General features: G+C 45.3%; 1 protein-coding gene across 15 annotated transcripts in view; it reads right to left on the reverse strand.

Moving 5' to 3' along the window:
• SPO11 (SPO11 initiator of meiotic double strand breaks) overlaps positions 1–25970 on the reverse strand; it is a 749185-nt gene that overhangs the window by 308375 nt on the left and 414840 nt on the right. For 11 of the 15 annotated variants that reach the window (XM_078651981.1, XM_078651989.1, XM_078651976.1 and 8 more), the window contains 2 exons: positions 24049–24085; positions 14075–14184 (listed from right to left, as the gene is read on the reverse strand). The exons of 2 other annotated variants lie outside the window; for them this stretch is intronic. In XM_078651981.1, the coding sequence (XP_078508107.1) occupies positions 14075–14184; positions 24049–24085 (147 nt within the window). The remainder of the gene's footprint in view (positions 1–14074; positions 14185–24048; positions 24086–25970) is intronic. 2 more of the 15 variants (XM_078651977.1, XM_078651979.1) reach the window with 1 other exon arrangement.

The raw sequence follows: 25970 nt of genomic DNA on the forward strand, positions 1-25970 counted from the left end.
CACTACTGAATTAATTTTTTCTTGATGTTCTATTGCCCACCTTATTTTGTTTATTGGTCCCAGTTTTTCATCCTCACCAATCAGTTTATTTTTTGGACGATGGCATTGCGGGATATAATATCAAAGACGATGATTGCGTGATTGCCTGCCACAGTTGGCCTTACCGCAAAGACTTGAGATGCGTGAAAATGGGCAATCGAGATCTAGATGTAGTCCAGTGTGGACTCTCTAAAATTTGAGGAATGGGTATGAGCTGCTGGCAAATCATTGGCTGATCTACCGTTTAGGATTTGGGGGCCCAGATGATTAAAAATGCTGACAATTTGAGAGCATGGTTGTCTTTTCGTTGGTACTGACAGCTTATTTCTGGAATGGACCAAGTGGAGTCATCCGGGGCTACCAGAGCACAGTTTAGGTCTGAATTCAAGAGGGTGGCATTAAAATCACCCATTATTATCCATGGATCTTGTGGAGACTGGGAATTGAGGCCACTTATTATTGGTAACATTATACTTAGGGTTGCTTCTCGTTCGGTCTTGGATGGCTGGAGATAAATGCAGCCTAGGATCATTGATTGTTCAACCTGAGTTGACATGTCTGGTTTTAGCGCTTTTGCCTTGACAAAAAAATAACCTCCACTTCCCTCACTTAGGAGTGATACCTGAGCTGCCAGGTTGTTTTAAACGTAAATTGCCACCCCTCCCGAGGTGTGGCCTTCTAACTGAAAGGCTGTGGTGTGTGATTCATAGACCATGTAGTCCTGCCATGGTGTTGAGTGCACGGCCCCAGTTTCTTGTACAGCCATGATACCCTAGCTCTGGAGGTCTTTTATTGTGTCCCTTTTGTCTTCATTAACCGTTAGAATGCTAATATTCCGAGAACCGATTTTTAGCTTGGAAGCAAGCTTGTGGGATGGTGACAAATCTGAGGGTAGATGGAGCATCTACCAGAAAAAATATTACCAACAGTAAGTCATTTGTTCTTCTGTTATAGACTTCTAACTATAGATTCCTCATCTTGGAAAAGAAACCAAAGAAATACCTCGAACTTGGGTCTGCCAGCTGACTCTAGCCAAAAACCTTACTCTCCAGGTGGTAGTATTTATTTAATGTATGGAGTGATGCCAACGTAGCAACCTTGCCGATGTCCATGACATGCATGCTGCGGGCTAACGCAGTAGTAGCAGCCGTGGCTCTGGTGGAATCATCTTGCAACCCATCAGGTGGCTGCTTCTTAGTTAGTGTGTGGCAGATTTTAATGCAGAGTACAATCCTTTGAAAGATGGTCTGTTTCTGCAGTCTTATGCCTTTTTTCGCTCCAGAGAGCCCAATGAAGGGCTGATCATCCACAATTGGCGTGAATGAACAATGTAAAAGGGCGGGGCTCTTTTCGGATCCAGGCGATGGAGTCTCTCCTCTTCCTTAGAAAGATGAGGTGGGGTGAAAAATGGAAATGGAAGGGAGTCACCACCTTTGGCAGAAAAGAGGCTCAATTCTGAAGAACCGGTTCGTCTGAGCAAAAGCTGGTGCACAGAGGGTTAACCGAAAGAGCTTGAAGCTCGTTGACTCTCCTGGCCAATGTAATGGCCAGTAAGAAGGCTGTCTTAATAGTCAGAAATCTTAGAGCACAGCTGTGTAGGTGATAAAAAAGAGAACACATTTGATACAGCAAAACTAAATTAATATCCCGATCCCACTGAGGCATAACAAAAGGAGTAGGAGGGAACAAATGTCGCAAGCCTTTAAGGAAACATGTCATACCTGGTGACTTAAACAGGGAGGGGTGATCCGGCAACCACAAAAAAGCCAAGTTAGGGTGCAAGACCCTGTCCTCTTGCTGTCACAGGAGATCCCTCAGAAGGGGCAGGCTGAAAGGAGTACAGATGCTTGTGCCCAGAAGTTATCAGTTCCACACTCTCTATGCCCCATCTGAAGCCACTAGAATGACTCTGATCTTCTTGAGAACTTAGGGCAGGAGAGGTATCGGCGGAAAGGTGTACATGAGTCCTGAGTTTCATTCTAAGGGGCATGCGCTTCTGAGAGAGATACGCTGTGGAAATTCCAATGCACAGATGTGCTGATATTGCTGATATAGCGTGAATGGCCGCAAAAGGGCTGGGGATCCTGATGGCCTTAGAGGTAAGGTTGGTATTGCAGATGCAGTTGGGAGCCCCTACCTTAGCTGAGGAAGAGGTGAAAGGAGAAGTGCAGTTGGCGTGGAGCCAAGGATCTGGCAGTGACCCCACTCAGTTATCCTGTTTCCAAGATGGCCAACGCGTAAGGAGCTCCGGCCAGGAGGTCCCGGGCTAGGGATCGCCTTTTGGCTTTAATCGTAGTTTTTGGACTTTTAACAAGCCTTTCGCTACACCATCGCCGTGGTTTTAACAGTACTGCCTAACGGAACTGTGAAAGATCTGAAAATTCAGCCATTAAGAGGTGGATGCAACCTGATGAGGCACAGAGGCCGACGCATGGTTTGAATTAAGCTAGGCTCAAGTAATCCCCAGAGCTAGACGTTACGACCCTTACAGCCCCTGGATCGCCGACACCGCAAAAGAAACCAAAGCGACCAGCAGGGAGTGAACAAGTGATGAGGGTGAAACGGGCTGGCTTGCAATTTCGAGTGACTCTGAAGGGAGGGAGTGACACCTTACAGCAACCATAGCCTTCCTCACAGAGCCAAGCAGAGTAGTCCTGATGAACCGAATGCCACGTCGGTGAGTGTTCCCGAAAGTGGAAAGCAGATGCTACTCACCAGGTTATCATAGCACCGACCACGAAAAGTGGCAAGATTGAGGAACGGGTGATCCCGGCTGCCTGACTCAAAGATGGCGGCTCCCTGGGATGGAGACGCCGGTTGGGAGCTGGCTCTCCTCTCTACTGTCTGCTAACCGCTTTGCGGGCGGATTTGACGTGTGCGCAGATCAGACGGCCCCCGGCTGTCCAACGCACACGCCCACCGTGAAGTCGGACGGCCCAGAGGCTCCAAACCACATCTCTCGAGCACTGCAGTATTTACTGCCTTGCCCTACCGAAGGTAGGATTGCTCCTGAAGAACGGGCGATCCCGGCTACCTGACTCCAAGATTGCGGCTCCTTGGAACGGAGACGCAGGTCGGGAGCCGGCTCACCTCTCTACTGTCTGTTAAGAGGCACCAGCCCCGCACCTCTCGTGCACTACAGTATTTACCGCCTCAAGGAAGGATCACTCCACTACAATTAGAACCCTGCTGAGGAGCTCATTGAGGGTCTTTTGCTTTGTACAGGTGACCTCATGGAGGGCACGGCCGGTGCAATCCTATGAGGCGGGCTTAGGCATGATGAGAGCAATGGGCAGCAGGAGCATTTGCAGGAATGATTAGCCCACCTCAGGCTAGTAACGGCAGCAAAACATATCCTCGCCTGGCAGTGCCTGACGCCAAAATGGCAGCCGGCACGCTACCGAGGTTTCCTCTAAATGAAGGGGGTGCAGCATTAAGTACCTCAGCGGCTTCTAGTGCAGCAGGCACTAGTGGAACAGCAGAACATCTCAACTTTTTGTGCTTCTTAGACTTACCCGACTCAATGACTTAGACTTTAAAAATGACCGTCTGACAGACCAGCTTTGTTACTGGGCCAGAGATTTCCCATGGGATCAGATGTTGTATGACACGGGCCTTCTTATCTCGTGCTCAATCGCAGATCGCCTTCAGGTGCACCAACCGGAAGTCGGTGCCAGCTCTAGAATTGTGATCCACCAAGTGGCTTGCAGAGGCACTGCTCAAGTTTTTCCAGATCCAGTACGACGCCTGGGGAATTGTCTGAGACGAGGAATCTGCAGTTAGATGTCTCTTTCAGAATCTATGTTTATTCAATTTCGACCTGTATATAGTTGTAAATAGCTAATCAGAATAAGGGCTGTACGCAATCAATTGCCTCTGAGGCTTTTCATCCACCACATTTTGTAACCTTTTTTTAATGTTTGAGGCTGTTTGTGGTTAAGGCTACATAACCTTTTTCCGTTAAATGTGTCCTTTTGCCCAAACAAAGGGAAGCCAGACTATAGCCAAGATGTAGTCAAATGGGTTTTTGGGGGAAAATGGGAAAACGTGTGGTGCAAGAAAGTGTATTTGTTTTCTAAAAATACCATCAACAAATGGTTTGCTGTACTATGATCACCCTCTTCTTAGCTTTCAGGAACAGGTACAGCAGTAAAAAAATATTTTCCCCCACGATGTTTGTATTTGACTAAGTGGTAGTTAATTTTTCTTTTTTTTTGTGTGGTTTCTACCTATTTGCATTTTGTGGTATAAGCACGATTGGTGATTTACTAAAGCAATGCACTGTTATGCTCGTTTGACCCTTCTAGCCGCATGGATATATAGGGCTTGTTGGTTGTCCAAAAACAAGCACTATCCAGAAAGAATAACTGAGCTGCAGTTTATAATGATTTTTCATTATGTACTGACCATGCTTGACTGGCACCAATGGAAACCTGCCAGCCCCACACATTTCTGAAAACTAGACACCCCGGGTATTGCACGGTAGTTAATATGTCTTGCATTGATCCCATTAAGTTTTCTTGAGCAGAATGCCCTGAAAACGTCAAACTTTGATTAAAATAAAAGCCTTTATTCACATGTCGGTGAAGTAAAGACTCAGAATCCGTAGGATCCACAAAATTCCTACCACTCAGCATTCCCACATTTCTGTTAAAAATACTTGTGTGGGTGGGCCTATCACCAGTGTGAGGAACTGGATAAAACGTGGAACTTGAGGTCAATGAGGTCAATGATGTCTTTACTTCGTTGTAGTTTTGGTTTGTTCAATGCGTGCATTAGGTCGGCCCACACATGGGAGACAGCGTTTCAATTGGGAGAAGTGGGAACGCTGGATGGTAAGACCATGGGTGTTGACTGGAAGTGCCTGAGTTTTCTGTCACATACATTTTGACCCATAGTTTAACATTCACAGAGCATTCAGGGACAAAAAGAACCTGAGATGCTCGAATGCTACACCACCCTGGCTTCCTCTGGGTCTCTATGTTTCAGAAATACCAAAGAATGGTATTGTTCCAAGGCTGTTGGCTCATCCAGAGCTCGAAAAGTGAAGTTATTGACCATTAGAGAGATTAGGGAAATAGAGATTTCTGTGAGCATAGGTTTGACTTATGGGCTAGTGAAGAGGTGTCAAAGCCCAACATTGTGGATCTCCCTGGGGGAAGAAATATTGTCTGGCACAGAGGCGTGAGGACTGATGCCTCGATGGTCAAGTAGATCCACCTCATTACTTTTCTCATGTTTTTACCAGGAAGTCTAGTGGGCTTTCAGTCCCAATGGGTGGGCAGAGTGAGGTGTTTACCACCTATCTGCTTGACTCATGGAGTTCAGAAAGGGCACTAGTCCCCCAAAGAAACAAAGTGAGAAACAGATTGGGGGCTGAGTTTGCTCATCATGGCAGTGCACTGCATTGCCCACCCCAAGCAGCATACAGGTTTTCTGCCACCCAGGGAAGGCGGAATACGGCATTACCCTCCCCCTCCTAGTTGATATGTAAAAACTACACCCAAAAGAATCCAAATGTCCTCTCACTTACCACTGGGATACTCGAGGCTCCAGGGCGGAATAAAGATTGTTGGAGCCTTTAGGAAAGTCAGTTGCAGCTCAAGTCAGGATGAGCCCGCCTTTTTTTAGGGGCGCACTTAACCATGCCTCAGGGGCTGCTCCACTTCCCTTGTATCTAGTGGGCGATCACTCTTCTGCCGCGAACACCAAGCAGGGATCCAATAGGTAGAGGTAAACTAAGAAAAGGGACATTGTCCCATTTACTGCTGTACCTCTCCCACTTTGATTGGTTCTCGGGGGGCATCTAATGGGACCGACTGCTTTCACTTTCTCTTTGTGTGACATCAGCATGAGATGTGCATTGATGCCGCACAGACTGGGGAAAATATTATTTCGAGATGAGGGAATTCTTGAATCTCAAGATTAGTTTTCAGAAAGAAAATCCTTCTACTGCGAGCACCTGAAGGATTCTTACTCTCTACCCAGAGTATGAGATGTTCACATTCTCCACATTAGGAAAGTACTGTGTAGGAAGAAAATCTTGTCCTCCACAGCCGAAAAATGATGAGTGGCTGCACCCATCCCTTCAATGGATCTCCCATTTCCTTTAAATATGCAATATGGAATGGGGTCATTACACAAATAGCTACCCTGTAATACAAGCATTTTGAGTTGATGCAGATACTCTAGTGTAGATATTAATAGCGCTTTTATTGTGTTATATGTGATATGGGTTTATAGTCAGAAGAAAATATGCACATTGGAATCATAAACTATCTGTAATATGGCCACACTAGTTGTTTTTTTTACTTTTGTGGCTGAGGCCAGGAACATTCCAAGAAACCATGAAGCTTTTAACAATTTTGTGGAATGGTCAATCTTCATCAGCTAGGATATTTCAATTATATTCCATGCAGTTCAAACATATTTAAGTCCGGTGTTAGCCAAAGTCTTTTGTTTTTTTATTAAAATGTGTAAAATACGTACTTACTGTAAGAAATTGGATTATTATGTGGGGTGGGCGACTACCCACTGCCAGAAAATAATCACAACCCTTTTCAGGCTGAATCTCAAATTCACTGAATTAACCTGAGATCAACCCCGAGGTGGCTACCGCACAGTGCAAAGTGGCTTAACTTAGGGCAATGTGTAAAAATGTGTAAAGTGTTTATGCAGTACCAAAACAGTAATAAAGCCTATATGCAAAACAATAAAAATCCCAAACCAAATTAGAATAATAGAGTAAAATGTTATAAACAAAATGACAACAAAAATGACAAAATATCCAATAAGGAGAACAGGCAATTCGACTTCTTAAAGTTGTAAGTAGGAACAGCACAAGGAAGCGCAAAGTGGCAAGTATAGGCATTGGTCACGTAGACAGGGACCTAGGCGCAATTTCAGGATTACTACAATGAAGAGTGTGTCAGATACACCAACCAGATTCGCCCAGGTCATAGATTATACCTTCTGAGTTAGGGCCTGATTTAGAGTTCGGTGGACAGGTTCTTATCCGATTTTGCTATTACCAACAAGCAGATTATCTAGTGCCCCACTATCTTCTGCACACCTCTTAATCAGGTTTTCACCCAGGACATAGCAGTGATGCGTCTCTCTCGAGGTTAGACTCTCTGAGTCAGGGCAGGACTGCAGCCCTGATCCTTTAATATTTGAGTGCCTCTTTTGATACCATGTCCTACCCGTTGCTACTCAGGGGACTGGAGGAGTGCAGGATATCTAGCTTGACTTTGAGCTTGTTCGCTTCTTTCCAAGCAGATCGCTTGTTTCAGGAGTCCTCCACACCTCATGCCTCGTTGGTGCCGTCGATCCTTCATGGAGTTCCTCAGGGCTGCTCCCTACGTCCAACACTCTTTAACATCTATGCATGACCTCTTGTGGACATTGTGGAAACCTTTGGCTTCTCCATAACTGCATATGCTGATGACATTCAGATCATTTGCCTGTCCCCAGACTCTGGCAATGGTCGTTCTCAACTTAAAAGCTGTTTGCAAGCAGTGGCCAAGTTGATGGACAGACATTGCCTGAAACCCAATGGTATCAAAACAGATATTCTGACAGCTGGCAACCATCTAGCTTCAGGGGGCTCAATGAAGGACAGGATATCTTAGCCCGGTACCTACTCCCACATTGGTGGTTAAGAACTTAGGCATTGGGATTGATTATCAGCTTACGTTTGAGCAACAGATCCATATGGCGGCAGCCTGCTGTTTTGGCTTCCTAAGCTGTTTAAGGAAATTTCGGTGGGCACTACCTCCTACACACAGAAAGTGTCCAGGATCTGATTACATCTCACTTAGACTATGGCAATATGCTTCATCTAGTGCTCAATAAAGCTTTCCTCCAAAGATTACAGATCTCCTAGAATTCTACAGCTCGCCTTCAAGGACATCTGCCCCATATTTGGGTTCAACTCATGGAACTCTGTTGGCTCCCAGTTGCAAAGCACATTCATTTCCAAGTGCTTATAGAAGCCTTTTGGACTCTGGACCGATATATCTATGCTGCCTGATCAGTCCCTACTGCCCCAGCAGATTACTTCACTCCGCCCATACGCTCTTGACACAGGTCCGCTCTCGAATTGGCCATGTTGGGTGGATGCTCTTTCACATATATGCGCTGAAACTGTGGAGTTCCCTCGCTTCACTGCTTAAGAGCTGTTAGACGGAGGGGTGCTTCCACAAGGAATGTAAAACATGGCTCCTTTAGTTCAATTCCATTTGAGGAACCTGTGGCATGGATAGGTTCAGATATCACTGGGAAACCATTTCTCAGTAGACATGTGCTTTTTAAATTCTATACACAGAAATAGACAGAGGCAGACAGCATGGTCAGGTATAGGTCCAGTTGCCACTGGTTGTGAGGCAGGCCTTTTGAAGCTTGTGTATCTCTGTAGCTCGATCTGGAGTTCAGCATTGTGAACCTTGGAGTCCACTTTTTTGTCCTGGGTACATGAGAGGGCAGGTACACTTCTCAAGTCACAAGCAGCAGGTCCAATCCTCCTCTGTTCTTTTTCAGGTACAGCAGTGTTGTGAAGTGGATACCTGGAGATTCTCCATGTCTGCCGTGCACTAGCTAGTGTTTGGGAAAGACTCCAGAGAATGCTCTAACCAATGGGATAAAAGTTACTGGGGCCATCCTACCTATGCAATTTGGGCATTTTCAAGATGGCGAAGTCTTTGGCCACACTAAACTTGGGCTCTGAGGGCTGAGAGTGTGCATTGGGAGTGTACTATGGTAATCATGGTGCACTCTCACATCCAACATGAAAATCCAGTTTAAGGCAACCCCTGTACCCACAGCAAACCCAGAGACAGAATTTTGGTAGGACAAAAGTAGGATTCTTCAGCAGCCAGACATTAGCAACACAAGAATTGTCTCAGTATCCTATTCTATACTTTTCAAGTGTGCCCTAAACGTTATGTCTAAAACCCACAGACAGAAGTCTGGTAGGACAAAGTAGTGTCCTTCAGCAACCAGACAGTGGATACATAAGAATTATCTTGGTATCCTGGTCTCGCCCTTTCAAGTGTTATATGTGGCTAAGCAGACCTGCCAAGCAGGATTTGACACTGTGCTGTCACTAATCTGCCCACACCATGCATAATCTGTGAGGTTCAGAGGAGTCATCTCTGCCCATTGAGGGCAGCCTATTGTTTGCTCCTGGGAGACATTTTACACCTTTTCACACCTATTCAAAGGCTATACACCAGCTGGAAGCTGGCAGATGATTATGCTAATTAGCAATCTGACAGCTCAGTCAGGTAAAGGGATACTTTTTAAATTTTACTTTTCCATAATATTTATTAACAATCTGACTTCACAATTGAATTGGAGTTTTACTATTTATTATTTTCCTAGCTATTCCTATTTCCGAGATACAGTATTGGTATTTTAATCTGCACTCTGGTTTTCTCGATAGGACAGCTAGGCCTGCCACAGTGAAAAATAGCTTTTGGGTGCTAGTCACTGTAAGGACGTTAACATAACATATCTACATGTCATATTTTTAAATACAATGCTCCCTGCTTTGTGGGCTATGAGGCTGACACAAGAGTGACATATTTATATGTATAAGAGAGGTTTTTTTCAAAAGTGTTTAATTTGACAGATCGAATTACACGTTTTACACTGCTATAGTCAGGCTGCAATGGTAGCTTTGAAGCCATGTTTGCACTGCCACTGTAGTGGATGGCATAATAGGTGCTGTGGTCCAATAAAGACATTTAACTTCCAGGCGCTGGGTACATTTTTAGCATACACTAGGAACTTATAGTCAATTTAAATATACCTATTGGGAGTTTGCACTACCAACCATGTTTTTTTGCAATATGTGCTTTTACATTAAAAAAATATAGCTTTAGCTTTCAGATAATGCTTGTTTTCATTCATTGTGTGCCTTCAGGCAAAAAATTCACAAACAAAATAAGCATGGGCAAAGTAAAAAGGAAACCAGCCAACACAATAATTATTGGCTTTGCTAATGCCAATTTCTCTAGCAATCCCATATGCTCCTCTGCTCTGATCTCCACTTCTCAACCCTGTTGCCCCTTTGCCCTGGTGTCAACTCTCCAGGTAAATTCCCTGTATGCTGTGCCTAAGGCAGGATCCGCCCCATAAGGTCAGTTGTGAAGTGTGATTTACAAGAAGTATTTTCACTAGAAACTATTGTATCTTTAGTACTGTTTGTACATTACTAAATACTGTTATTGACTCCTAATGTTACTGTCATAAAATGAATGAGCAAGACCTGTCACCAACTTATTTATCCAGCCTTTGCTTTTTGTTGTATCTGAATTGAAGATTTTCTCTATTTCTGTGACTGAAAATGAAAATGTCTGTGTACTGTTGATGGACAGTACAAACATGCCTCACCCACCACTTTATCTTTTAACCCCAGAATCAACTCCTTTAATTCCCTACAGTCTCTGATCTGTTTGATACAATATATCTGAATGAATGAACAGCTTAAACCATTTGCAGTCTATGGGCTTACAGTTCAACTTGAATATGTTTCCACTACTTAAAATGTCAATAATCAAAGATAAACTTGGGCGCATTTATATTTTTCCTTGAATCAAAACAGGGTTCTTAATGTGTCCTTTAAATTATGTTTCTAAACTGAGAGAGGTATAGAAGACAGTGAATTATTTCCAAGATGAAGAGGATGCTCACAGGCCACTCCGTGATTCATAGTGCAGGAAGAAGCTAACAATGAGGCAACTTTTTGTGGCACTCCGTCAGGTCACCTCCTAAGGGCTTGATTGCCTCAGTGACACATCCCTAGTAAGGCATGGGTGCAGAGACAACGTGATTACCTCATTTGCATAGGGCCACACCCTCGTGCAAAAGAGGAACTACCCTCATGAGATAGCTCTGGTGCTACATGTGCCCGGCACTATCAGTAATACCAGAGTGCCCGGGGGTGCAACAAAGCGGGAACACACGCCTTTTGCACACCCTGGACACTGCATAACATGGCTCCTGGTATCTTTTAAAGCATTAGTTCAATTGTAAGAAGAGAACATATATGTGTATTTGTCTTTGATGTATGTGTATGATCGTAAAGCATTTTTATTGATGTATATTTAGGTTCATAAAATATTTTTATTGATCAATTATTTATTAATTCGTTTATTTTTTTCTACAACAAAACTTTTGGACTGTGTGTGCATAAGCTCCTTCTGTTTTCTCAATGACTAGTTGGCTACTTGGTGAACCTTTTCCTCGTGTGGTTTCTATTGACTGTACCCTTGGTTCTGAGGAGTCACAAACAGATGTCTACATTCTATACAAAACATCTACAGGGTGAAGAGTTTTCTATTATAGCGTTATAGCCTGCCGTAGAGGGCTATACCGGCTATTAAAGGCCCTGTCCAGCGTTAAAGGCCCCGAGCCAAAGGCGAGGGCCTTTAACAAGGGAGAGGGACTTTAATAGCGGTATAGCCCATCTACGAAGGGCTATAAGGCTATTAGAACATTCTGTCACTAGAGGACAGAATGTTCTAACAAAAAAACCAAAGCCTTTTGGGAGCGTGAGGGGATTGGAATCCCCTCAGGTTCCCTGAAGCCTTTGTTCACAGCCAGAGCTGTGAACAAAGAAACATTGGAATGTTGGTGCTACAGGTTTGTACCAGCCATTATAAGCCCAGAGCACTCCATTGTTTTCAATGGACCTCCCAACATTCCAATGTTCTAATAAGTATTGAATAGTTAAGTTCACATTCTGCCAAAACATGAAAATAAACAGGATGTTCTTGTTCATCATATTCTTGTTCTTGTAACAGAACTGTCCAGATGCTCTCTCTGGAGGTGCCTGTTTCAGCAAGTCCATGTTGATACTTTTGCCAACTTCGAAGTGTTCAATGGTGACTGAGATCAACATTGATGCAAGGGCGGTGGTGATATTTTTGCTTTTCTCCCCTCCTTAATCTACTCTTCCTGGATCTATATCTGTGGGAGTCCTTTGGGGAAACAGGCACTGTAACAATGGAAACTCGGTGTTACCTGAAGGTCTTGTCAGTCTTTTTTGTCTCCTTTGCCTTGAGGTTTTCTATCTTGCCATGAAGCCTAATACCTTCCCTGTCTTTAAGTATCCTTTTGGACATGTTTTAATAGAAAAATCACGTTTCTTCACAGAGCGAGAAGATCAGTAGCAGCCTTCTTTCTTCCACAGGATTGGTGCTTCATGAATAGTGAAGGCCTTGTGATAAGAAAAATCCCCAGAATTGCCAAAACAAATCACACAACTTGTAAAGGGACACATTTGTTAAGCGAAATTAAGAGTGTTACAATATCCCACGCACATGATTCAGAAAAAAGAACCCACTTTGTCAGGCAACAACCAGTAACAGTCATCATGGTATCTGGAAGTCCCTGGAGTCTTAAAAAAGAAAGGTGCTTTTTAACTCTTAGAATGTAATCCTATAAGCATTCTATGTTTCTCTTATTTAAGACATGTTAAAGCACCGGTTGTGATAGGAGCTGCAATGTAGCTTAAAGAGGAGAACTATTCATTTATTCATTAAACAATCATCTAATTCAGAAAATTTTGCATGAATAGGATTTTTGAGGAAAATGTTTTGAATGTTGGTCACACCAGGCTCTTTAGTCTTTACCCTGTCACAGTCTGATATATTGGATGAAAAGTGTCCAAGGGTCCACCCTAACAGTGAGAAACTATTCTAACATTTATGGCTTTCACTGGAGAGCCTACAATGCAAAATAACCTATTACACACTCTGATTAGGTAGGCACAATGACTAACAGCAAACTGTGGTAACTAACACCAGATGGGTCCTTCAGATTCTTGTCTATCAACCCACCAATTCAGCAGAGGTCATGGCATCCAATCCACCTGGCAGAAGTATGCCTGCTGAATTTAGAGACCCCTGTCATTCCGTTAGGGACCATGTGCCTTCAATGAAGTCGCCAGAGAAGCAGCTTGAAGCTGGTTCTTGAAAAGAAAAAAACAATTACCATGACGTGCAGGGTGTTTTCTTCCTGCAGATGGAGGCTAGTATGCATTTTGTCTACCCCGGCTTGCTAAGCATTTCACAGCAGTTCTTTGTGGGGATACGAGAAATGGTGCCTCCCTCTAAATGTGGCAGGATGACCATCACTTTGCCTGAAGCACTCAGATCACAGGTTTACATCAGTGGAGCCAGCTCAAACTCTGGCCAGTGCTTCCTGCGACTCTAAATATAGAGGGGAACGTTCAAGTTAGGCCCAGCAGAAGAATGGGCAACTCATGGCAGTGCTCCCGTTCCACCAAACTCTGAATGACACACTAGTATCACAGTCTTGTCGGGAATGTGACCGCTTTTGAAATTTAAGGTTAGTAAATTGAAAGAAATCTTTGTGATACCAGAAAATTGTCGACCACCAGGTGTTCCTATATAAAATATAAGCTCAACTTGCATTCTCTCACAAAAAGTGATCTAACAGATTTAATGTTTATCACATGTTCCATTCATTCTAGAGAAGTGTGGCTCAATGGTTAGAGCGGCAGACCCTGATGCATAGGTCTGGCCTGGACCAGGGTTCAATTCCCGCCTCGGCGGGTCTTGAGCTCAATTTCCCCGGACCTGATAATTCTCACCTTGGTGCCTATTCTAATCATGGGTCCCACTCTGCAACTCTGGGCAATAGCTTGCTTAATCTCCACAACGGCCCCAACAGCGCTAGGATGCCTGACTTCACCTTGGGGGTGCCCAGGAGTGGGCACTTCACAGGGAAAGGCCAGGAAGTGTTCCACAGCGGTATCAGTACAGTGCCTTGAGGCCCCTTCGGGGGTGATTCATGCGCTATATAAGCACTACATTTACATTTACACTCTAAGGATCAGTTTACAATATTACATGATTTCAATGTGCACATAGTGCTCTATCATAACTATGAAAGCATGTGATTTTTTAATGTCTACAAATGCTTACATTCTTTTGGCTACATTTCTCTAAAAGGTATTTCATGGGGCAAGACTAAAGTGTTACGAAAAATACCTTTAGACACCTACCGTTATGATTATACATGGAGATAATTTTTTGCAGAATTCATCATCTAGAAGACGTTGGAAGGTAGCATCTTTTTCTACGATTAGTATAAACTTTGCATTAGAAGTCATATCTTTCAAGTTAAGGCATTGTGCAATAATAATCTCAGTCAATGCATTTATTAAGAAATTGGCTTATGTGCACCTCAATTTACGCATACAATAGGTATAAAAGGCCTTATTATGGGCAATTGAAACCACTGGTGAAGTTGAGGGTCATCAAGAGTTTCACATTTTTGCGACTGCTCACATAACAGCAACAGACAGTGCAATATCAGACTTTCAATATCTTGGCCCTAGGTTTTTTTTAATTTTCAGAACATCTAATAACTCAACATCCGTGGATGGTTTCATAGCCGTTCAGATGAGATCAGACACAATGTTGCTCCAGATGTTACTTACATATTGAAATATTTGAAAGGGTTGGAAGGCTGAGAGTTGCCTTTGAAAGCACTTCTTCACACCCCTGAGTCCCCTCTTACCACTTTCCTCAAAACTAGGTTGACGTCTGCCCTTTACTCCACCAGTGGCTGTGAATTCCTTATCTAAAGATTTTGCTGCAATATTTTATTTCCCAATAAATCAATTGAATTGCTCCTTTTATTCCACAGTCAAATAGCAAGTCACTCCCCTTCATGCATGGCTTCATTCAGCCCACTCTTTGGAAGGTGGTAGGAATGCTGAAGCCAAAAATGTTTTTGCTTTATTTTAGATTATAGATTTTAGAGACCTTAAACTTTAAATGCATTTCTTTTCATACAACATCAGTAGTTTTTGCATCTTATTTCAATATTCAGTAACTCACAAACTCACCCACCAGTATCAAATTCAGATATTAGAGTAGATCTGTATTAACATCAAACACATGGATCCTTCTCATTCAGGCCCTAAATTCAACACGTTGCCATGGGGCTTGAAAATTCAACAGTTTAACATCTACACAAGTTATTTAAACACACATCTGAAGTGTCCTTATAGGAATTTGGCACCAAAGTTCACTGCGGCCTATATTCACAAGGAAAGGACCCAGATGTTGTGTTCCTTCTTGAATTAATCCTCAAAGCACCCAGAGTATACGTGGCGTGGCTTCGGAGCCAAGCATGGCGGACGCACCTCTGTAGAGCTTTGCTAGCTCGTACTGCTCGGAGCCATTATCCTGCCAAAATCCTGACTCCAGACGCTGCTGCTGCAGGACACCCATTGCGGAGCAAACCAAGACCTCCTGGGCGCAATTTGTTGACGGTTGCATGCCCGGACGGTCCAGATCCGGCATCGACACGCCGGTGGCCTTCATCTGGTGCTGTGTGATGGCGTGCTGCATAGGTTGGGCCGCAGCCGAGATCCCTTGAAGGCCGATTGTGCAACCCTCGCCTCGGCAGCTGCCCTCAGCCTGTGGGACCCCAGGTCAGTGTTCGTGGGGGCCTGGGGCGGGGTGGGGACCTGCCTCCGTGTGGCTTGGGCCGATTGCCTGGGTCGTGCCTCCGGGCGTGCTGCTACGGCAAGCCCATCCCCTGCTTTCTGAGTGGTGCACACAGGCCGTGGAGACCCGGAGGCCTGAGAAGTTCCTGGTGGGGCCCAGAGCTTTGTGGACACCCGCGCGCTCCGCGCCATCTTGCTGAGCCGCATGGGGTGGGCTGCCCTGCCCTGTTACAGACTCCTCCTCTGCTGAGGGTCGGGTCGCAGAGGGACATGCATGGGAGGCCTGAGCCGCGGCGAATAGCGGAGCGACTTAGAGACATCGCACATTTTGTGGGAGTTGACACTGTGCCGGTAAGATCCAGAGACTGTGGGGCAAGTTGGCACACGCTTCCTGCTGGAGGCCGGCCCTCAGTGCGGCGCCTCTGCTGTAGACCCCCGCCGATATCATGGGTGATGCAGTGTGGAGACCCCATGGTTAGTGGCTCCTCCGCCGGCTGTGTGCAGTTCCCCTCAACCACCTGGCGCCCCAGTGAGCCTCTCCTACCCGCCTGTCCTGTGTGGTTAGTTGTGGGGACTGGGGGCTTGACCTGGCTGCAGCCCCGTCCGAGCTGCGTGCATCTGCAGGACCAGCGACATACTCCAGGGACGCTCCCAGTGCTGCATGGTCCATTGTCCTTCACCGAGGTCCGACGCTCTCCTGTGGGGCCCATCCTCCCACACTCACCTGCTGCGGCTACGGGCCTGGGGGTGCCCCCCGGTCTGCTTCTCCGTTCCCCGATGGGTAAAGACAGACTCGGCGCAGCGGCCCCCAAGCAGAACACCATGGACCACTTTACCACGGTCCCTGTCAGAAGGGAGGGTGGGGAGAGTCTGTCTTCCGACACCGCAACGCTGCCCGCGGCCATCAACCAGTCGCGGACTGCACTCGAGGCCCAGATCCGGGCCGTTGGTTCTGAGGTGTCATTCCTCCACCAGGACCTTAGGAAGGCAGTAGACCAGATCACGAAGGGCGAGACCAGGGTCTCCACGGTGGAAGACACAGTATCCGCCCTCCAGAACCAAGTGAACAAACTCACTAAGGTCTCACGGGAGCTCGCGTCAAGGGTCGAAGATGCGGAGGGGAGGGCCCGGCGCAATAACATCCGCCTGGTGGCTTCCCGGAGGGTTGTGAAGGTACTTCCATGGACGATTCCCTCTCTGGCTGGCTCAAGACACTGCTACTGCCCGAGGCCATGTCTTCCTGCTTTGTGGTAGAGCGGGCCCACCAGGCTCTGGCTAAGAAGCCTGCCCCCGGAGAGCGTCCGGGGCCAGTGATTGCCCAGCTTCTCAACTACGCCAACCGGGATGCGATCCTTTGCTATGCCCGTCTCCACAAGGACAAAATGATCTTCGAATTTCACCCAATCATGGTCTTCCCTGACTATACCCGGCTGGTGCAGCAGCAGCGACAGTTCTTTGTTGCGGCCAAGCGGCGACTTCGCGAGTTGAACATATCCTACGCGCTGCTGTCCCCGCCCGGATGAAGGGGATATATAATGCCAAGACTCTTTTCTTTGACTCCCCGGAGGAGATCTTTGCTTGGACTGATGAGAGATATAATCATAAGCCACACTCGCCGCCGCTACTCAACTCAGACTCCTCGCAGGGTTCTCATTGGACGTCTCATCCGCCCTCCAGAACCAAGTGAACAAACTCACTAAGGTCTCACGGGAGCTCGCGTCAAGGGTCGAAGATGCGGAGGGGAGGGCCCGGCGCAATAACATCCGCCTGGTGGCTTCCCGGAGGGTTGTGAAGGTACTTCCATGGACGATTCCCTCTCTGGCTGGCTCAAGACACTGCTACTGCCCGAGGCCATGTCTTCCTGCTTTGTGGTAGAGCGGGCCCACCAGGCTCTGGCTAAGAAGCCTGCCCCCGGAGAGCGTCCGGGGCCAGTGATTGCCCGGCTTCTCAACTACGCCAACCGGGATGCGATCCTTTGCTATGCCCGTCTCCACAAGGACAAAATGATCTTCGAATTTCACCCAATCATGGTCTTCCCTGACTATACCCGGCTGGTGCAGCAGCAGCGACAGTTCTTTGTTGCGGCCAAGCGGCGACTTCGCGAGTTGAACATATCCTACGCGCTGCTGTCCCCGCCCGGATGAAGGGGATATATAATGCCAAGACTCTTTTCTTTGACTCCCCGGAGGAGATCTTTGCTTGGACTGATGAGAGATATAATCATAAGCCACACTCGCCGCCGCTACTCAACTCAGACTCCTCGCAGGGTTCTCATTGGAGTGGCCGACAGGACAGAGACACTACATCAATGCGTCACAGTTCCCGTTCTAATTGGCGTGCCAAGGGTCACTCAGAGACTGCCGACTGAGCTTGCCATGGCTTTAGGTCTTCTTCCCTCTCTCCTTTCCCTTAGAGAACTGTCTTGCAGCTGGGGTTTCATGGCGGGCTGTATTGGATCCTAGTGTACTGGGGTCTTCTTCACCTGCTCTGAGGGGTATCAGATATTTTCCACCCGGACGTTTTGGGTATGTTGGGTGATGTTGGGTTGGGGGGGACCCATTGGGGGAACTGCTTGGTTCATCATGTTGGGGGCCTGGGTCAGGATTCCACCATGACAGATAGTCCTTGTTACTGGAAGTATGGGGGTGGGGGGGAGCGGGGGGCTATGCAGGGTTCAGCTTGTTTGTTGTTCTTGTTGCTTTTTGTTCTGCGTACCAGACACACAACTCCATACTGCGTCACTACTGCACCTTCGGTCATTGCCCGCTATAAAGATAAGGGATGACACATGTAAGTCTCCACTGAGAGAACTCAATATCCTGGCTTGGAATGTAAGGGGACTACTGAACAAAATCAAGTGGGCAGTGCTTCACTTAGCAAAGCGTTATTTGGCTGACATCCTACTATTGCAGGAGACTCACCTTCTGGGCACTAAAGCCCTTGCCTGTCCAGATATGGGTTTGCAACGGTGTATCACTCTGGTTTTGCCCGGGGTGCTCACGGAACGGCGATACTTATTCACCGTCGGGTGCCATTCCAGGTAACACAACATTGGTCAGATCCAAGTGGGTACTTCACGATCGTCTCTGGCACTATAGCTGGTGAACAGATTACGACTGGGAGTATATATGCCCTTCCATATTTGGGTCAGACGTTCGTAGATAAACTAACACAGCTTTGGGGGGACCTTCCAGGTGGTTTGACAATCCTAGGTGGAGATTGGAATGATATCATGACCCGTCGGGACAGATGGCGTGCACACCCACCGGATACACCCCCTCCCCCCCCCCCTCGATCCAAACTGCAGATTTTGGCACAAACGCTGTGCTGGGCAGACTCTTGGCAGGCCTTTTATCCCTCGGAGGCAGGGTTCATTTACGCTTCGTCAGTACAACCCACCCTTTCACGTCTAGATTATTTGCTCCTTCCTCACAGTTACATACACAGAGTATCGCACACATCCATCATGCCCCGAGGCCTCGTTGACCATTCACCTATCCAACTCAAGCTGTGCCTGCAGACCCATTAAGCCCCTCATCGGTGGCGCATGTCTCCATGGCTTCTCCACAGCATGGACTATCAGGAGATGCTCCAACTCGCAATGTATATTAAATGAGCATTTGTCTAGTTTTATTGTACACAAGCCTATTTTTGATTAATCCTGCATGATCTGTATGGGTAAATTATAGAAGGATTGATTGTAGATGGGAATTCTGATTTTTTGTCAAAATTTTAGCATCCATATCAATCAGGTCTACAGGTCTAAATGATGTGCATGGTGCCAGATCTTTTCCATGATTAGTACAGGCATTGGCAAAGCCAGTGCCCCCTATGAGACCTATTGACCTTCGCAAAGATTTTTTGCCATGCTGTACAGTCAGGTTTGAGTGATGCAGTTCGGAGGTGCAGGCACCGTTCTGTACTGGTACACCAATATAAATCACTGTATTATGCTTGGAAAAAGGTTCAGTTTAATTGCCCGTTTCACCTCCGTATCATGATTAGGCCAATGGGTGACTCAGGCCCATGGGTTGGTAGCTGGCCTGCCAGGTTTAATTGTTTTTGGGGTGTGAGATGCCTAGAGAACACCAACTTATGCATCCGGTGCAACAGGCGCCATCTTGGACTACTCCATTAATATATTTTTAAATAATCAGGAGATCTGATAGATAAAGCACAGCTCTATTAAAAGATTACAAATATAGCTTAAAGTTGACCACTCTACCCCCAACTCAAGAACGGACCACCCCCATATAAAACAATAGGTGTGAGGTAGCTGTATGATGGCAGAGAACCTCCTGAATGTAGACAGAAAACCTGCTTTCCTAGCGTAAAATTAATTCAGTTGCCATAATTGTGGCTTTTACCCTCCCAAAAATATTTGTTATATATAATGAGTTGCAGCACATGTGTATGGTGTGTATGAGGAACCAGGACGCCGACTGTAGGTGTAATGGACCTGCACAAATTAGCAGTTTAGCCACAGGCTGCTGTCGGCTTCTGTGGATTGGATGCCCTGCATTGCCTTTGTTTTTAGCTTCCCTGCTCAAAAACAGAATGCTCCTATAATACAGTGGAATCTGCTTGTGCTTTGACTTGCACTAGCTTTCGCTAGTGTTCACAAAGTAGGATAAGTACTAAAAACCTCAAGCCAGTAACAAGAGAATATTTGCCAGACACAGGACCTTTTTGGCGGATGTTGTGCCCACCAGGATCAGTCCTAGATTCTGGGAGAAACCCCAACTGTGACTCATATGATTAAAGCCTAAATGGACGCAGATCTAAATCACCCACGGGCTATGGACATCGTGCATCCCAGCTAATTAGAATTTTCCCAGAAGTGAACGCGACATCAGAGATAACCTAGATGCCAAAACGAACTCCAGTGTTCTAACCTTTTCACCCTGTAGGTGGCCTATTTCCATAGGTACCCCCTGTAGTCAAAAGTCTTCATTGTGATTAGAAGGATCCAAAATAAGGGCCCTTAAAGTTTGGTACCGCCAAGATGGTTGCCCACAACTAACAACTAGTCACATAGCAAAGCAATGGAACATTTGTGCCCCTAATTGGTGTCCTGCCAGTGACTGTGCCCAGTATATAGTAATGCCCAACTACCACACCATCTTGGTCCCATGAACGAGCTCAACAAAATGATAGCTATCCCACAGATTGGACAGGTTTAACTTAGAGTAAAGTGTAAATTATTTATGCAGTGCCAAAACAGTAATAAAGTCAAAATACAAAACATTAAAAATTCCAAATAGTAACGTTTATTTAACAAAATGACACCAAAAAAGGACCAAAATCCAATCAAGGGAACTGTAGATATGAATGCTTAAAGTTTAAAGTAAAAATAGCAGCAAACAACACACAGCACCAATTATATTCAATGGCTGTAGTAGTCAGGGACCTAGACTCGGTTTCAGGCCTACCATGATAAGAGTGCGGGTCGGATCCACCAACAAGTTTCACCCTGGTCACAGATTTTACCTTTTTGATTTTGGCCTTGATTTAGAGTTTGGCAGAGAGGGTACTCCATAGCAATGCCAAAAGAGTACTCTCTCTTACAAACTGTAGGTTCGCCCACCTCGTTCAGAGCCAGGTGGGCTAAAACTATGTCGATGACAGAGCCTACTCTTGCTCCACTGCCAACATACTCCTCGGAACTGCCGGAGTATGGGAAATCAGAAGTTAGCCATTCTACTGCCCACCCTATTTAGAGTGGGAAGTTGGATGACTGTCCATCACCGCCAGCTAAGCCTGGAGGTCAGGGACAATAAAAACAATAAATAATTGCCATCACACCGTAGAAGTAAACTACCATGATGTGGGGACCATTAGTTTTATATTTACCAAAAACATACTCCTGCTTTGGGACAAGGTCATGTTTGACCGAGCCGTCCTTCAAATTTTTACAACATTGATAGGAACCACCATGATGGCGCTTCCTGACAATTTAAAAAAATGTCTGGAGGCCCAAAGGACATCTCTAACGTTGGTAGACGCTGCACCCATATAGGCGACAGAGAATATTACGCTATGGCCCTCACAGACATAGAACCTCAACCAAAGTATAAATCAGACCCTTTGAGCCCAATCACGAGTTTGGGGTCCAACCGCCGGTCTCCCATTGCGGTGGTCAGGAGTATGCCACAAAGCCAGTGACATGCCAACCGCCCTATTCCGAGAAGACCGCCGGGCTGGCATGCTTCAGCTCATTGAGAGTCGTTCAAAGGAAAACATATCCACTTTTTTCAGTGGTTTTTCCAAAGCAGGATTTGACACTGTGCTGTAAAAAGGAGGCCCACGGCCACCACCCTGCACATTCTGTGGAGCCCAGAGGAGTTAGCTCTGCCTATTCACATTAGATGACCTACTGTTTGCGCCTGAGGGGCATTTCAAACCCTTTCAAGGCTGAGCACAGGTGGAGAGCTGGTAGAGGCTTATGCTAATTGGTCTTCTGATAGTTCAGGCAGGTAAAGGGTAACCTCCAAAAAGTTACTCATCCTTGAAATTTAGTAAAAATCTGACTTCATCATTAAAATGGATTTTTAGTAACTATTAAAAATAGTAGTTTTTTTCAAGCTGTTCTCTTTCCTGAGTTATCAGTATTAGCATTTTAACCTGCACCTGGTTTTCTACATAGAACAGGTAGGCCTGCCACAGGGAAATAGCTTTTAGGGCCTGGTCACTACAGAGACATGGTAACATTAATTTTCTAGATATCCCACTTTTAAATACCATGCACACTGACTTGTGGGCTACAAAGCCTACATAGTGGTAACTAACTAATATTTAAAAGGGAGGTTTTCACCCATCAAAAAGGGTTATTTGAACATGTTGCACTGCAGATATTCACTGCAGCAGTCAGGCTAAACAGGGTAGGCCTGAAATCATGTTTGCCCTGCTACTGCTACTGTAGTGGAATGCACACTAGGTGCTGCAGTCCACAAGATGTATTTAACTTCTAAGCTTCCTGACTGCACTTTCTACCAATTCAGCCATTTTAAAAACGGGAGCACAGCCACAACTCCTGGCTGGGGCCTGGCGGTCAATATGCTTGGCGGGACCGCTGCAGTTCCGCCAATCATATTACTAATTTCCTCTCTGCCACAGTTTACATGGCGGTTCCTCCTCCATGAAAACTGTGGCGCAGAGAAAACAAAGGTGACCATAAAGGGCCCCCTGTTGCCTCTGGGCCCTGGGGTACATGCAGGGGGTCACATGTTGTTCCCCCCTGTGTACATGCACTGCAGTACCTGCACGGCATGGACTGCACCATTCCATGCTTTGTAGGTACTGCCTATGACGTTCCCATTGCGGTACCTATTTTTTAAGACACTGCCGTGGGAACGCCAAAGAACCGCCCGTCAGTACCTAAAAAAGTCATAATCTGGTGGGCGGTGCACACACAGGTTTGGCGTGCGGGAACAGGGTAGTGGCGTGACGGTCCCGTACCCGCACCTCCAAAATCGTAATCAGGCCCCAAGTGCTAACTGTTAATGTCAGCAGCTACGTGTCAGATTTCCCAACAAACTGTCATAGAGAAGTGGCTTCACTAACCGCTTTAAGAGGGCATTTAAATGGAGGCTCTCAGGCACTCCTCCTGGACTCAGTGCAAGTATGTATATTGTTTCTGTGAAGTACCGACTACACGGACAGATTTGCCTTATGAAACCTTCAACCTGACTTTAGGATGGGCAGGGTATATTCCATCTCCACAGGACGGATAGTTAGCACCAAACTGTGACTTTTGTGGGCGAAACAACGGGGACTTTACCATGTGCACCAGAGAGAGGCAACCGCCGTTCATTGTTCTCGAGCTTAGCTGTAGCCAGCTCATGTACCTTATGCAATAACTCGGAAAATGTTAAAGTTATGCACTTTATACTTTAGTATCACATAAAAGAGACATGGAAGTGTGCTGTGTGCTGAACTACGCGTAACACGTTTATGACACAGCACTAGTTGTGCTTTTTGAAAACCAATGTAAAAATCTCCATGGCTCCTTCATATGTAATGCATGCATATCTCATGCTGAATTATTGTATGTTTCAACAACATTTAAAGTGCATCAAAAAGAAAGGTAGTACACAGCACTTCCATTCAAACTGCGAAACTTTTAACAAGACTACCAGGTAGGCTCACAATTGTGATGCCTATTTCGAAAAATGACAACCCCTCTTCGAGATAATGTATTCTGTACTGTTGGAATGAGTAATCCACATGCCATTCTTGTTTTGATTTACGGGGAAAATGACAAATAACGTTTTTTAAAAAAAAATCACAACCCCAGGAACTGGTGACCTTATCTATGATGAATACAAATGTAAGCCGGCTGATATTCCAAGAAACATTTGACCGTAAGCCAAAGTCAGTATTTATGATGCAGTGATAGGGGCCCTGCAATGCTATTTTAAATTAATAGAAAATGATTTAGGAAAATATTATTCAAAATGGAAATGTCATTGTTTGTATACTTCCCTTCCAAGCACAACCAGACACCATTCAAAGGATACTTTTAATTCCATGAACATTGGATGACACAAGTACTGCCTAAAACAACAAATCAAAATGTGAGGCATTAGTAGAGGTAAAGCAACTGATATATTTGAAAATAGTAGAATTGAGCAAACATGTTAGGAATGTATTGCGACTTATATAGCGCACGTATCACCCGAAGGCATCAAGGCGCTTGCTTAGGGAACCCGTCCTGGTATTCCCCTGTGAGATACCCCGGCAGGGTATCCACAAGGTGAAAGCCAGGCATCCCGCCGCGAGAGGCCGTTGTGGAGATTAAGCAAGCGATTGCCCAGAGTCGCAGAGTGTGACCCCGTGAGTCGAGTAGGCACCGGAGCGAGAATTGTCGAGTCCGTGGAATTTTTGAGCCCGAGTCCCGCCAAGGCAGGAATGATTTCCTAAGCAGTCATTTATCTTCCTGAACGACAATCCACAGATATGATTCCATCCACCCAAGGAGTAAGAAATGCTGTACATTATTTTGTGTTGATAATACCAGCACTTGTACGGACGGGTCCCACTATCTAGAAACGTATTTCCACAGCCGGGCTACCTCAAAGTTTAACTTTAGATTAATCAGGACCAATGATTGTTTGAATGCAAAGTAAAGCAAGTACGGCCACTTCATTAGTCTCCACAAGTGGATTTGCTAAAATCCAACGATAGAGAAACAAAGGGAAACATTGATAGACCAACAGAGAAAACACAAACCCAGAGTGTTAGTAAGCATCCATACACGACCACATCGTTAGGTTGAAATACAGAATGCAGTACATAGATATGCCTCTGACGTTGGCATTTTGATTGTCATTTATACCACACGAACAAATCTGAAATTTCACGAATAGTTTGACTTTTCGCAGGATTGTACAGCGAGAGAAAGTTAATTTAGTTTTTTTTCACCATTGTGGCTTGCACTTTTTACCATACGGCATAGGGAGTGACACCGAATTGAACAGATGTACATTTTGAAGGTTTTGTTAAAAAGCGCACCGACGCTGATAGTATGTACATGCAATGCAATATTTTAAATTGATTCTCGTCCAATAGTATATGCATTACCAGTGCTTAATTTGTGAAAAGGTAAGTGTGAGGGCCCTTATCGGAAAGTCACCGCAGCCCGCACCACTCATTGCCCCTGCAAGCGCTAGCAGTAAGTATTTTATTTGCACAATTAATTAAAATCGTTGCAATACATGCAAAACACAATTAAAACTCAGTTCATATTATGCTTTTTTTTTTTTTTAAAGGTGTTGATGAGAGCAAGGTAGTTCATATCTAGTAGGGCAAGAGTTCCTAGTGAGCGTCTTCTGTTAGCAAGCGCTAGCAATGAAAGTACCAACATAACTATTAACCATCACACTCCTACTAGTGTGAAAATTCAGACGATTCCAGCCCTCCAAAGCTAAACAAATGACATGAGCGGCAGGTATTATTAAATTTTAATGCACATTTACTTATTTAACACTGTTGCGGTGGTCATCTCAAATTTAGAAAGACAACGCCACCATGTAGTGCACTGCCACTAGAGCCGGTGCTGACAATTAAGTGCCGGTGGGGAGCACTGAAAAACACCCGTTAAAATTAAGCACTGTAGCATTACACAAATAATTCCCTAGCCGATGGCCCATACATTCAAGGAAACACATTCTGAGGACGATCTGTGGGGAGTATCAGTCAACAAAACAAAGGTGTATTGTTTTGTTTTTCTATTCAAACGTATTTTATTAAATAAATTGAAAAACAGTCCAATACTTGATACAAGAAGTGGATATACAGATAATAAATATTTTAAACGATATCAGGAAGGATTAAAAACCAATACCACTCTAATAAATATTGAATAAAATAATGGTAAACAATGTTTTTACTTAAAATAATATCATTAATAGTGCGCCTCCATGTGAAAAGGGGTAGGGTG

The sequence above is a fragment of the Lissotriton helveticus genome, chromosome 7, assembly GCF_964261635.1.
Source record: "Lissotriton helveticus chromosome 7, aLisHel1.1, whole genome shotgun sequence".
NCBI classification, from domain to species: domain Eukaryota; kingdom Metazoa; phylum Chordata; class Amphibia; order Caudata; family Salamandridae; genus Lissotriton; species Lissotriton helveticus.